General features: G+C 46.4%; 1 protein-coding gene across 1 annotated transcript; it reads right to left on the reverse strand.

The window, feature by feature from the left end:
• Nucleotides 1–1240: 1240 nt before the first annotated feature.
• Nucleotides 1241–7681, reverse strand: LOC131284202 (uncharacterized). Its single transcript, XM_058313057.1, has 2 exons — nt 2770–7681; nt 1241–1311 (listed from the first exon to the last, which is right to left on the reverse strand). The coding sequence occupies exons 1-2, from the start codon at nt 7679–7681 to the stop codon at nt 1241–1243; spliced, it is 4983 nt and encodes a 1660-aa protein (XP_058169040.1).
• Between the last annotated feature and the right edge of the window lie 7608 nt (nt 7682–15289).

Here is a 15289-nt window from a genome sequence, read left to right on the forward strand (position 1 = left end):
CGCTCGTATCACTTTTCATCTAATCCACTAGGTTGAAGCATGGCCTGCTTTTCTTCATCCACCAGCAAGTTGCTTCTCCGCTTCATTTTTAACTGCCGTTGGTTGATGTGGGCCAAGTCTCGCCCGCCCCTCGTTTGACAGCGGGATCGTGAGAAAATGTCGTTTCCGAGAACTTTCTTCGGAGCAAGAGCCTCCCTTTCCCACGCACGCAAATCTGTAATTAAAGACACCGGTCGACAAAGGAACCGTAAGGAAAGTAAAATTTAGTAAAAATCAATCATGTCAGGTGTGCTGCTCGGGCTCGGATATTTTTGTGTTGTTTGTTTCTGATTCGTGTCGAATGGTAGATTACGTTTGCACATGAATAGATAAACAAATGGACGCTAATCTATGTTCCGAGCATGGAACTAAAAATGCCAAGACGATGAAACGAAGAGAAATGACCGAGAAAATGTCAAAATGTTGTGTAATACCGGATGAGCGTTGGAAGGGAAAGATACCGGTGGGGATAATGTTGTGGATTGATTTATCATTAAAAATGATTTATGGCAAAGGCGCAAAACGATTCGCTTTGTTGGGCTATGTTGGGTATTGGATAGATAAATAAAATCCACTCAGGGTGTTCTCAAGAACGTGTTGATAAGAAAAACATGCAGCTCAAGAAATAAAGAGAATCCGAGCTAGGGAAAATATGATAAAGTGTAAAGTGGAAACATCGAGCATAAAACATTCAACCATGTTCGCACAACGTCACGGAGATGGCAAGCTAAATATAATAAAATAAATCAACCGAAGCAATCAAATTTCGTCCCAAACGGTATCGAATTCGATACGGGTGGGGGAAGCATGATTGTATGGCTTGTGGGTAAATATGGCGCAAACAAATTAATACGAAATTTAATCCCACTACAAAGACCATATTTCAGACCCACGTGCCACAATAAAAAAAAATGCTGCTTCTACCAACACAAACCAAGCGACGGTTTCTACCGTTCCCATCCGGTTTGGTTCGGAGTTTTATTCAGATTTTCGAACGGCAGCTGAATTGAAATTGTAAGCTATCCACGAGAAGTTCCCAGTAGATTTGATTATCTTGGTCTGTTTCATTTAATCTTTTGATCAATTTACTGTATTAACTTGTCAAAAGAATCCAAAGAAAAGCGAGACATTTGCCCCTAGAAGGCAAATAAAAACTCGAATTTGGGGAGAAACTCTGAAGTACATTAAATGAAACATAATCCTATTTCCCATCGGCACGTGGCAAGAGAGGATAGCGTAACATAATGTGTTGCAGATGGATCGGTTTTGGGACTGCAAAACAATTGCAAAAAAAGAAACAAAATGAAATAATCTCACAACCGATAAGCTCCAGTAGTTTGGGGAGATGTTCTTTTCCCAGGAATAAAGACGCTAAGATTAACGTGATTTCAATTTATCTTAGAATGTTATGGAAAGCAAGTGGTTGGGAATTTTCGTGATTGTTTATCTTCTTTTTAAGATTATATATTCTTTTCCCGGTGCGAACAGCAAAGGCAACAGCACACAAATATTTATGCTAAGAGTATTAACCGCTGGAAAGATTGGCCGGCCGTGGCCGGAAACGGAATTGCGAAAGTGCAAAAGAAAAACAGGTATTACGTTGTTCCGGTGGCGTTGGCGTCGATGGTGTGACTACGGAATAATATTCAAAACTCCCAACCATTATCACCAGCTGCTAACTTACAGGCTTCACTGATTGTTCTTCGTCATTGTTTTGCTTGTCGTTCGCGACGTCGGTATTTTTAAAATTGATGTCACTCGAGGCAAACAGTGACAGCGTGTGGTAGAGTGGCGGTTACCTTTTTCTCTCATCTTACAGTCAGCCTTCTGTCGCTATCACGGTTCATTCTTCCTCTTCTCCCGTCTTCACTAACAACAATAGGGCCCGAACTTGGCAGCAACAGTGACAGCATGGCAAAGCGGCAGCTACTTTTGGCAGCAGTTGGTAGGTGTGTGCTTACGTTATTTAATGTGGTTGTACCGCCTACAGCATCTGCAACCACAATGCTGTCCATTTTCGCTGCTGGTTGTTTGGGTGGAACGTGAATAATTACGCAGACAGGGAGACTTGTCATAACAAAAGGTTATAGCTGGGGGCGCTGGTAGATTTAAGTTCATATCAGCTTACTCAAAACATTCTGTTCCGATAGCTCAAGTCGATGGTTCAGCTTAGACTAAAATACATTTATTGATGTAATCTTACAAGTTATCTTAACGCTAGATCTTATCTCACAAACACTTATTACTTAGCTATCACTAACATATCTACTACTGGTAACATAATTATCTTATGCAAAGGACTGTGCTACTGGGGCATCCTTTGCCTACTTTACGGCGCTAACATCCCGACCACCATAAAAATTCAAATTTTTATAAACTAATTAAACTATTTACACTGTTGAACCTTTCCTCCTTCCTTTCTGTTGCCCTCAAATGGAAGTACGCATAACTTGGCAACTGGCCTTTTCACTTTATCCGACTGAGCTGTGCGCAAAGTAACTACCCTGACTATACCGTCCTTCCCTGGGTGCACTTCTATCACTCGTGCCAATGGCCATTTGTTTGGTGGCATATTGTCATCACGAATGATAACCATTATTCCAGGTTCTATAGCCGTCGCAGGCATACTCCACTTATTCCTAACGTGCAGCTGATGCAGATACTCGGATCGCCATCGAGCCCAAAAGTGCTGAAATCGCTGTTGAATCACCCGCCAATGATTCAACCTGCCTTCCGGAATATCCCGCAGATCAATATCCGGGACCTGCTGCATATTTGAACCCGTGATAAAGTGGCCCGGTGTAAGTGCTTCCAAATCTGCAGGGTCATCCGACATCGGAGTGATAGGTCGCGAATTCAGGCAACATTCTACCTGCGCCAACAGCGTGACCATATCTTCATACGTGGTAGCTGCGTCTCCCAATACACGATGTAGATGACGCTTCATCGACTTAACCGCTGCCTCCCAAAGTCCTCCGAAGTGGGGAGCTCCGGGCGGAATGAAACTCCATTTCAAACCTCGTTCGCTGCTCCAAGTTGTTACCTCTGCCTGAAATTGAGAGGAACTAAGCAGATCATAGAGTTTACGCAGTTCGTTGGCGGCTCCCTTGAAGTTGGTGCCATTGTCGGAGTGCAGTTCAGCCACTAATCCTCGCTTCGACACGAATCTTCGGAGTGCCGCTATGAAGGCTGCCGTGGACAGAGAGGAAACCAACTCCAGATGCACTGCCCGCGTAACGAAGCACACAAACACTGCGATGTATGCCTTTGTGGGTGCTGCCTTCCTATGACCGCCCTTGATGTACACTGGGCCGCAGTAATCCACACCCGATATGGCAAACGGTCTCGCTTCCGCTACTCTTGCTGCAGGTAACTCTCCCATTGGTTGCACCACCAGCTTCGGCTTATTCTTGAAGCAGCTGACACACTGCCGCTGCACTTGCCGAACCACTGACCTCACTCCCATGATCCAAAATCGTTGTCGTAATGAGGTCAACATCAACTGTGGCCCAGCATGAAGCAAGTTGACATGGTAATGTAACGCCAACAACCTCGCCAACGGATGCCCTTTGGGAATTATTATGGGATGCTTTGCTGCCTCACTCATATGCGCGTTCTGAAGCCGTCCCTTGACACGAATCAATCCGTCTTCGCCCAGAAATGGATCGCAGAACCTCAAGTCCGAAGCACTCGGCAAACTCCTTCCTTTCTTCAACGTGTCCAGCTCTGCCGCCAATTGCTCCCTCTGTGCCAAGCGGCAAAGCGTTGACTCCGCCTTCCTTAAATCCTCCGTGGTCAACGGTGCCATTTCCTCTGACGTTGGTTTTGCATGCGACCTTAGAGCGTGGAGATATCGCTGACAATATCCCACAACTCTGCGCAGCTTCGTGTATGTGGAGCACAGGGAGTAGAGTCGGTCACTAAAGTTCTCTTCGTCAAGCGAAGAGGCTAGTACCGCTGTTGCTCGTTCTTCTCCTGTAGGTTCCAATGCCTTTGCATTGTTTGGCAATGCTGGCCACGATTCTTCCTCCAAGGAGAGCCATGTTGGCCCCGACCACCATTGCTTGGTGTCGATAAGTGCCTCCGGATCCACACCTCTAGACACCAGATCCGCCGGGTTCTCGACTCCCGGCACGTGTCTCCATTGAGCTCCTTCCGCGTTCCGCTGGATCTTTGATGTGCGATTCGCTACGAATGTCTTCCAATTTCCATGAGGAGAATTCACCCAATGCCACACAGTCATGGAATCCGTCCATAAAAAGGCAGGCGCTCCTTCCGGCAGGACCTTCTTCACTAACCGATATATGTTGCTGCCCAAGAGCGCTGCACATAACTCCAATCTAGCGATCGTTATCTTTTGCTTCAACGATACCAACTTCGATTTCGATATAAAGAAGTTCACTGTCGCCTTTTCGCCAACTTTCTGACAACGGATGTAACAACAAGCTCCATACCCCCTTTCCGATGCGTCGCAGAATATATGCACTTGTTTTTCCATACTGCTATCCGTTACCACTGGTCTTGGAACTTCTATCTTTGATAGTGCCGTAAGTTGGGGAAAGAACGCCATCCATTCTGCAAACAAGCCTTCTGGTAACACATCGTCCCAGTCCCAGCGTTTTCCCTTGGCATCCTTCAAAGTTACTATACGTTGCAAAAGCAGCTTTGCCTTCATCTTAACAGGATCGAGGAATCCTAATGGATCATATACTTTCGCGAGGCATCCCGATACCTGCCGTTTCGTGCGTAGGGTTTCGATCTGTGGCGGTAGCCTAACTTGAACACTCAAGACGGCCGACGATGTGTTCCACGACAAGCCCAATGTGGACACCGTACCTGTAGGCTCCGTCCCAAACTCATAATTTCCTGCCTTCGCGATGTGCTCTGGTGTGATTGCTGCAAGCGCTTCTGGCTCATTGGAAGCCCACTTGCGGAGGCCAAACCCTCCCATGCTGAGCAACTCACTGAGCTCCTTTACCATGTTTCCCGCTTCCTCTATGGTCGCTGCGCCGGACAAGATGTCGTCAACATAGAAATCATTTGCGCAGCGTGACGCCATGGGAAACTGATGCCCTTCATCTTCGAAAATCTTAAATAATGTCCTGATTGCTAGGAAGGGTGCACACGCGGTCCCATACGTTACCGTATTCAGAACGTAGACCCCAACTGGATCATTGGCGGTTTCTCTCCATAATATTCGTTGTAGATTTTTATCTTCTTCCGCCACCAAGACCTGCCGATACATTTTTTCTACATCAGCCACAAAGGCCACAGGCCTCATCCTGAATCTGAGAAGAATGACTTCTATGTCGTCTTGTAATCGCGGTCCAGTCAACAAAATGTCGTTTAAGCTTAGCCCGGTACCACAACGGCATGATGCATCGAACACCACTCGACACTTTTTCGTCAATCCATCAGTCTTCCAAACTGCCTGGTGCGGTAGGTAAAACCGTGGCGTGCCCTCTGCCATCTTATCTTCTACATAAGTTGACACCTTTGTCATATGCCCTAGTCTGATGTATTCGGACATAAATTCCTTGTACGCGGCACCCAGGTTCGGCTCCTTGATCATACGCCTTTCAATGGCCGCTAACCTTTTCAATGCTGGTTGAAGTGAGTCTCCCAACCTTTCTTCGAAGTTGGCTACCTTGGGCAACTTAACGACATACCTTCCCGACTCGGTGCGCCTCGTTGTGTTTAGATAAAGGTTTTCACATTCCTCATCTTGCTCGGACCGTACACGTTCTTCCGGTATCGCTTCCAGGCTAACCAGCTTCTCAAATATTGCCCCAAGATCGTTGTCAGCCAAACAGGAACAGACGACCTCAGCTGCATCTTCAGAGACTCGTTCTTCCCTGCCGCATACAATCCAACCAAGGCTGGACTCCAGGAGCTTTGGCAAGTGAGGTGCTAACTTTAATTGACCTTGTTGGAGCAACTCGCCAAATAACTCTGCACCAATCAGAAGGTCTATCCGCTCACTCCGGAAGAATGCTGGATCTGCCAATATCAGTGCTTGGGGAATGTTCCAAGACTCCGTGTTCCGAGTTTGCGCTGGAAAGTTGGCTGTTATGTTTCGCAGCACCAACCAATTCACTCGAGACACAAAGGTTGACGCTCGTGATTTCATGGTAGCTCCCACCATCGTCTCTGCCTTTAGCGAAACTGCTCCGATGCCGGACAAAGGTTTATTTAGTCGCCTTTTCTTCAGCTTCAACTGCTGTACCAACCGTTCGCTCATGAAGTTGGATTGCGACCCCTGGTCCAGCAACGCTCTAGCTGGAAATTCTCTACCTTCATCATTGCAAATCAACACCTGAGCCGTTGACAACCAAATCATTTTCTCTTGTGGAGGCTGCGAATCAACTGGAGCTTGTATGTACGTGGTGGCGCTTATGCTGCTCTCTGTTCTCGGGGTAATCGGATTGGTTTTGTTGCATACTAAGGTGTGATGTCGTTTCTGACAGTTTCCGCATCTTGACTGGGCCTTACAGAATCTTGCTTGATGCTCCTTTCCCAAGCAGTTGAAGCACAAAGACTCAACCTTCGCAATCTGTTGGCGCTCTGACAACGACATCTTTGCAAATCTCTCACATCTTGCGATATGATGATCGGCCTTACACAACACACACCCTCTGAGCATGTTGCCTGTCTGAGCTGCACAGGACATTGAAGCTGGATACGGTCTTTGTGTAGGCTTTCGAGTACTTTGATGATCATGATTTGTTCCCCTGGTTGCCGGCCTCGTATCGATCCTGTTTTGCGTGTGGACGACCGAGTTTGTCAAAATCTTGATGCGCCGCTCACAAAACTCCATCAATGCCTTAAAGGTATCCGTCTTCTGCTCGGCTGCAATAAGTTCGAAAGCCATTAGTGTTTGCTCGTCGAACTTGTATCTTACCAGACTTGACAATGGGGTATCCCAGGAAGATACAGGCTCCTGCAATCTGTCCATCCCAAGCACTAAGCGCTTCGATTCGTTGACGATACGAGTCAATTCCTCCGCCGTTGCGGCAGCCATCGGTTGCAGATCCACCAACGCCTTGAAGTAGTTCCGTTTCAGCATCTTCGCATCATCAAACCGATCCAACAACGCTTGCCACGTACTGTTGTAGTTTCCTTCTACAAGCTTTACGTGGTCGAATAACCTGGCAGCATCTCCTTTTAGCGAAGCCAACAAATATTGCAGCTTCATTATGTCCGACAACTCTGCATCGTGAACCATTGCAGTGAAGCGATCCTTGAAGCTCATCCATTTTGTTTTGTCACCATCGAACGCCGGTAAATCGATTTTGGGAAGCCTCACTTGCGAATTTGTAAAACTTGCATTCGCCATTGTACTATTTGCAGCCGGCCTATGGCCGTCCGCCCCATCTTGCTTCTCCAACAGAAAGCCCTTCACCCGATGGAACTTCCCGTAGAAGGCTTGTTTTTCGGTCAAAAGTTCCACCGTATCACATTCTTCGTGTTCCGTTAGTAACTTTTCTCTCGCACTTTCGAAGTTACTCTTAGCCTCTTCCAACGAAATGAGGAGGCTGCTTATCTGGCACTGCTGGTTTTCGGTATAATTTTCGACGAACTCATAAAAAAAATCAACTCCCGCTAACTTGTCGTTGTATACGCGTTTCAACTGACGCACCATTTTGTCCGAAACGGGCATTTTCCTTATTATTTTTGTCCCGAGAAACGCTAATCCTTATACGCCAACCGCCAACTTTTTGTGCCACACTGTAGCGTCGACTCAAATTCGCGCGCGCTTTGCTGGATTTGGTTGCCGCTTGACACGGTCGTTCACGTACAGGTCCAATGGTCACAATTTCACCACGGCAACCACCACGAACTAGTGAATCTAACTACCATCCACTGAACTCAAACTCTTTCCGCGAATCAACTCTCTAACGCGGTTTACTCCGGATGAATGTTACAAGAATCCAAATTCTATCCGGTTCGAAGGACCAATGTTCCGATAGCTCAAGTCGATGGTTCAGCTTAGACTAAAATACATTTATTGATGTAATCTTACAAGTTATCTTAACGCTAGATCTTATCTCACAAACACTTATTACTTAGCTATCACTAACATATCTACTACTGGTAACATAATTATCTTATGCAAAGGACTGTGCTACTGGGGCATCCTTTGCCTACTTTACGGCGCTAACACATTCCTATGTTATCCTCGTTCGCTTTCGCCCAGTTTTAGACTTAGCTATAAAAGCGCAAATTCGATTTAACTACTCCTGACCATTGTCTATAGCCATAAAGGAACAGAACAATGTAATTCACTGTACAATTATTCTATCATTTTCAAAATGCTTACCACAAAACCAGCACAGACTCATGACGGTAGTGAGAGAAGAACAAAGTGACACCCAGCGTAAACGATATTTTGCCACAAAAAGCCATCGGGTGTAGAGAGGGGAGATATTTTGTGCCAAAATTCGACTCCATGCTGAGTTTCCGCCCGTGATGGTGACGAAACTGAAAGGTCAAAGCCAAATGCTCCTATTGTCGCTCCTTTGACCTCGAGCGAATAGAATATAGGGATAATTGGGGGTATGGAAACTAAGAGACAGAGTTATGGCGTGGGTTGAGTTATGGCGATTTCTGAAGACAATGGGCGGAAAATGTTCAACAACAACTGCTTGACTACGTACTTGTTAGTAGCTTGGATACTGATGGCCAATTATTTTCCTTCCTCGTTAATATAATGACATTGGATCAGTGAAGAAATTTCTTTTCGTATCACGACGTACGCAAATTGGCGGGGAGTTTTGCAGTTATGACTTGGAATAAGACTTTGGATATTTTTTGCAGTTTAGGGGATCTAATATCCACCTCTTTGTTGATCGAAATTTTGCTTCAAATAGATTAGATTAACTTTTTTAATTATAGAATTTTCCTTTGAAAGCTTCTGTCTGTTTTCCTGGATTCCGCACAACCGGTTAAAAGGTAGCCTAACGTATTTTATTTACAAAGAGTTACTTGATTGCTTGACTTGAATCGTCGTGGAAGACATTTTCATCGCCTTCAGGTTACACAGAACAGTAGACACTCGTCGTCAACGTCCCTCCCGGGAGACCGGGGTACATATTTATCTTACTCTTTGGAGCGAACAAAAGAAAGCACTTCTATTGCTTTCACTTGATTAGAATTGGTTCTCAAGAGGCAGACACTCGGGTGCGGATGTTACGCCAAAAATGCCCATTAGGTGAAAGATGCGTGACCGAGTGCTTTTGATGAATCGGTCGGAGCAAAACAGAGCAATGGAAGCCAAAAAGGCCTTCAGTTTCTGGTGGCCGGGGTAGGATGGAACGGTGGCAGGTGCAAGGAAGTCGTTTGTTTATTCTCGGGTTTACTTCGGGTCGTCCCATCCGTCATTACTTTGGAGGCGGAAATATGTTTGGCAGCTCCAACGAAGAGAATAGCGCCACACAAACTGGCTTGGTGTTGCGGTTTTCAGCTCCGGCGACGAAGCACTATAAACCATTAAACTAGCTCAGGTCACAAAAAACCGTACCGGTTCAGTGGTTTAAAGACGTACGCGAAAAGGGGAATGGCAAGGCAAAGTTCTAAAATAAGACAAAACGCTCCGCCCGAGAGCAGCCACTCGATGGGAAAGTCTTATTTGAAAAGGTTAGCAGACACTATAAATAAATCCCAGACCGTTGATGATGGGTGTGTTTGTGTCTTGGCAAGCGGTTTTAAAGTCTCTGTTTTACGTTGTTTATGCATCGGTTTGCTTGCCTGCAACTACGATGACAAATTGACGTCATTGTCGGTACTGGGGATCGCTCCGTTATGAGATAGACGTAAACAAACTCATACAGATTTCCCCGAACTAGCTTCAATCAGCATCTTTCAATCATGTTCATAATGGAAATCTTCCGAAAAAATGTTTCAGCTTACCAAGCCAATGGCTTTGCGTTAGGTGATGAAAAGCAAACAGAAATTGTTTGTCGGAAAACCCATCCCGAGCGGATCGGCTTTTCCATCCGCCAGCAAGCGACGTAACCACCACTCATCGATTCGTTAGATCGATCGATACAAAGTCGACGTTGGAATGGCAGCTTTCCGCTTTTCGGTGCTGAACTAGTTGTGCACAAACATCCACATCGCCTCGGTTGACCCTTGTGTTTGGACTAATAAATTGAATATGTATGAGAGCCTTCGGTGGAAAACTGGAAAAACCAAAAGCCACTCGCCACAGTGCGAAAATCTCGAAACGTCCTACAAAAACCCCCAACCACGCGAGCGTTCGTTGCTACGCGGTTTTCCAAGAGGACGCCTTAATCATATCATCGTGCGAAAAAAGCTGAATAAATCGAATTTAAAAACTTTCCCTCAATCCGAATGAAAATTAATGCGTAATTCCAGCGAACCATGCCGGAAATTACGATTCATGAGTTAGCACTTCTGCCCACCGCGTCCCCAAGTTCCCAAACGCGTTCGGGTTTCGTCCTTGCTCTCTGGCTCCTAAATGGTCCCGCTTAATGCCGGTGTGGGAGTGTGATGTTTGCATTTCAAGGTTACTGGTCCACCATGAAACCTCTGCTAGAGTTGGAAGGAGAGGGAGCGTGAAGGAGAGATACGAGGGGGGCATCGGGGTAAACAGGAAGCAAAGAGAATTGTTGATCATTCCATGCTACAGTGTTATGTGGCAACCCGCGCGAGGGAGAAATGTGTGCAGAAGTGAGGGGAAATGCAAATATGACACCGCCTCGCAAGGAACCGCTTTTTGTGGCTCCACCGTGCCTCTCTCGAGACACCGGGGCAAATGAGGGGAGGTGCGGTGAAACGCACGAACTGGCAGCGAACTTAGGAAAGTAGTCTTTACATTCATTAGCAAATGACTGATTGGTGTTTGGGGGCGTTAAGGTTGCGGCATTTGATTGTCGGTGGGTTGCATTTGGGCTCGATGGGACCGTGTCACGAAATCGCTTCCCGAACAGCATACGTGGTAAGCAGGGAGATGGCAGGGGAATGGTAATGACACCTTTTCTGTTGTTAGGATAATTATATCTTTTTCCGGCGCAGCTGAATGATTGAAGTGTGCTCCCATAGCAAAGCAGAAGTTATCCACATAGTGGTGTACGATATCGTGTTTTTCACCCTTCGCATCAAGTACATGAGATTCAAACAGGTGTTTCCGTCCTTCATCAGCATACAACGCATTATGGAATCGTTCGATGCTGGTACCGTACGTTTGAACAGGAAATGGAGCCTTTACTCAACATGGTCTGTAATTAATATTCTAGACAAAGTATTACTTGATGACTAACTACGGAAGAAATTTTGCTGGTGAAAATATTTTACCGCATAAAAGTATGGCAAGGATTGCTATCTAGGGCATGTGGAGGGAGCAATAGATGAATATTTTACTTCCAGCAACCCGACTCTCCCCCTTTTCACATGCATTTGCATTATCTATAGTCATGAATGGATCCGCCGAATCCTTAAGGCGCCGGGTATCATGATGGCGTCGAAGCATTATTCCGTGATGTTGTTACTGGTGGGTCCGGAATTTCCCCTGGGCAACACCATCGAGTACTAGTCGTCAAAACTGCGCTGGTCTCGTCTACATCATTTTGCCTAATTCCCGCCGGGTAAATTTCCCAAAGTTTCCAACCAGAGCAGCCAAAGCGGGCGTTCGTGAATGAGGTGCCATGTTGGGGGTCGGGTGTCCGTTACACGCTGAAATATTGCACCCGGCCGTGGTGACGTGAACGTTCGATCATGTGGGACGTGGGGCCCGACTAAATGTCCTCCGGGGACACCACCGTGCAGCCGTCCACGGTACGAAAACAAGCTACGGGGCGCGATGAAGTTTGCCAAACATGTGCGGGGTGTGATACTCTAAAACTAAAGGGAGCTTTAAATGCGATGGGTAAGGCTGACACAAATTTGTAACTTTTTTTGTATAAATAATGTTGTAAATTTCAAAAGGTGAATTCATTTTGGAAAGTGTCCAAAGAAAACATTGTTTAATACGCGAATGAAATTTCAACCATTTCATAAAAATAAAAGAAGTGTAGAAAAACATTTGAAGTGGATTAACAAACTGTACCAATCGTCACAAGTAGTACAACAGCATCCAAATAATCTATCTATCTATGTTGAAAGGTGATGGAGACGTAAGAGAAAGCAACCGTATGAAATCATCCGACACCCCGAAACCTCGAAATCACACGCAAATCCCTCGTCTGAGGGCGACCGGGGACATGATTCGCACGGTTGCAGTGGGCATTCCCGTGTGACATGGGATTCTTTATCGAGCGCACAGAGAAGCACCGAGGATCGGTCGATGCGATGACACGGTGTGTATTTTTAGCTAACACGGTTTCCCTACCGTTCGCGAGTTTGTTTCACAAAGAGGAAAGGGACCTGCAGGGTGGGATGGTTGTTTTTCTTTTCGGTACAAGAGGGTTTGTATGTATGTATGAGTGTGTGTGTGTTAAAAAAGAAACAAACTGAAAACATCTACGAGGGTCTAATTTTCGTTGGAGTCTTTGCAAGTCCCTGATCAAATTTTTCATTATTTACTTGCCCGAGCCCGCGTTGTGCGACAGAAACGGCCGCAGATTTCATTTAAATTTGAATGCAAACCTCCCTCCCTCTCCCCCCCCCCCCCCCCTCCCCAAACCGTTCATGTTGCGCAGCACACGCGAACTGCCGGGCGGGAGAAAGGGAGTGGGGAAAATTGTATTCGTTTTCGTGGAAAACCGAAAACCGGGAATGGTTAAAATTTAGAATCGCTACCTTGCGGAACTGGTTCATTTATTATACACACACTCGGTTGGTTTTCGTTGGTAAGTTGGACTGAAACTTACCGTCTTGTTATTATTTATCCTACTGTACTGTGTGTTATTTGTAATCCTACTTTTCCGGGAACCGGGTAGGTTCGAGTTTTCCAGGGCGAGTAGGGACGGCTGTTGCGTTACAATTGTTTGAGCTTCACTGTTCGCAGCAAAAACGATTTTTAAAATAGTAAAGTAAACCAAAGCAAACTAAAACAAACACCGACGAGGCGTACATTTTTCTTTTGCTATGCACACATATTCACGGTTTTTTCATAATTTTCATTTTCACTCACTGGAAAACGAGATTAAAAGAGGAAATTTGAGATGTTTTCATCTTTTGCCATGGTTGACAAAATACACAAAGGCTTTTGCACACGTGCCGCACTCACACACACACACACACGCAATGCTCACGGGCACTCTGTTGTTTTCATAAATCACGCACGATACCCGCCACTGGTTCCGTTAAATGCGGAGCGAAAGAAACAACGTCGAATAATCATTATGCTTTTCGTTGGATGTTTTTGTCAGTTTTGCTATCAAACTCGGGAAAGCGGATGTCGGTGGCGCTCTCGGGAAAGCTGATCACCAGTTCGGCATCTCGCTTCTCGCGTCGATGGGTGGCCAGGAGGTGCGTTGGCAGGGGGCGTCGGGGCCGGGTTCGACAAACATTGGCTGACCTCCACACGCAAAATCTACAGAATCTTTGCAGCACAAAAACAAACACACACACACACACACACACCCGTTAGCGTTGCCTACTCACGTGCGCATAAACAGAGCATACACATGCGTACACACACACACACGCACACAAACTCGCCCGTATGGTCTGTCGTGACCCCCGCTTGAACCTTCGTGGCACGTTTCAATGCAGTAACACCGTCGGGACACCGCAGTTTTCCCTTAACCGAATGCCCGCAGTGTGAAATACACCTCACCGTTTCGGTTCGCTGGTGGCTCCGTAATGGGAGGGAGTGGAGGGGAAAGGTGGGTAAATTATGCTACGGGAGGATGGGGCTGTTTTTTTTCCTGGTTTATGTCCAACTCGCTTCAGTTCGGAAGGCGTCCAACCGTCTGGTGGTTTATCCGCAGTCCGGAGCCTTTTCGGAGCGCTGTGAGAGCGAGAGCAAGAGAGTGAGCGAGCGGAAAAGGTAGAGCGTGCGCGCGTGTGTGTATGCTTGTGGTGCCGGATTGGGGGGTTTTCCCGACCAAACCGACACGTCTTCTTGGACACTTGGAAGTTAAACTGTCGCTTCTAGGTCACGGGTTTTCCACCTACGATGGAACTCGGTGCGGATATCAAATCCGCCAGACGAATGCTCTCGCTGGCGATAAACTAACTGCACACCACCAGAACTAACCACCACATCCACCGCGTGTTCGATCGTGTAGCGGGCTGGGAAATTCGATCGATTGTCCGATCGTACGATTGCGCGGCCCGTAAACGGTAAACTACTGCGTCAGTGAGCGCCACTCCGAAGCCGCTGCTGGCACGCGTCCGACTCGCTCGGCGGAAGTTCTGCAACTGAAAGCCATTTCAAAATACTGCAACGTCTCGTGCTTCGTGCTTCGCTGTCTCTTCCTGTTCGCTCACGGTGTATGCCCTCCGATCGGACGTTTGCGGCAAATGTTTCCACTCAGTTCTGGCTCTCTCGGCTCAGCCGGATTGTCAATGTGTTTTGTTTTTCTCGAAAAGTCGGCGTCTCGCCTGTGCTGGCAGGAGTATGAGCTACTGAGAGCGACCAAAACATCCCTAGTACCCGCAAATTCATTCTCCCCGCTGGATATCCTGCGGTCTGCACCTCGAGTTAACTTTGGGCACTCATTTTGAGCCGATGGAGGCGCCTGGTCGTTTACTGCACGAGAAGGGATCGCCGTGAGGAATAACCGGTATTTGGGTCGTCAAATTCGCCGAACGCCGTTTGTGACGCGTTAGCCGGCAATTTGTTTTGTCGGTACTATCAAAGTGAACCTTACTCATTTTGTTGAAGCTGTTCTTCTATATCTCGTCCGAACTATTGGTGGGAGGCTTCTACAAAATACAGACTTGATTTTCTCTACAGGTCTGTTTCAAACGGTTTTTAGTCTTGTGGAATAAAGAAGCGTCTAGTAGGCCGTTTGTTTCGCTTCTTGGTAAAACCTACGTGACAGACGACTTCGACGAATTAAATCTACTTCTACAGATTAAAAAAAACCCCTAGAGCATGTTTTTGGATCATGTTTTGGAATTAAATTAATTGTTCCTTGAAATTGTTGGTCGTTTGCTGATTTTAGAAGCAAGGTAAATACGCTTAACCGGTTAATGGTTCCCTTTCCATTTTATTACCGATCAGTGCAAAGTGAACATAATTATTTTGATGCTCCCATCTTACCCCTCCCGTGATCGGACGATTGTGTGTATTGTAATCTCACGAGGCACCGCCGTGTTGTCATCAGCTTTAGCAGAT

Source organism: Anopheles ziemanni, chromosome 3, assembly GCF_943734765.1.
Source record: "Anopheles ziemanni chromosome 3, idAnoZiCoDA_A2_x.2, whole genome shotgun sequence".
In the NCBI taxonomy this organism is placed as follows: domain Eukaryota; kingdom Metazoa; phylum Arthropoda; class Insecta; order Diptera; family Culicidae; genus Anopheles; species Anopheles ziemanni.

Excerpts from the sequence above, each read along its gene's own strand:
- LOC131284202 (XM_058313057.1), bottom strand. The coding sequence starts at position 7,681 with ATGGTGCGTCAGTTGAAACGCGTATACAACGACAAGTTAGCGGGAGTT. Across the intron at positions 1,312-2,769 it reads TCTGCGGGATATTCCGGAAG|TCCCAAAACCGATCCATCTG; the intron begins GCAGGTTGAATC and ends ATTGTTTTGCAG.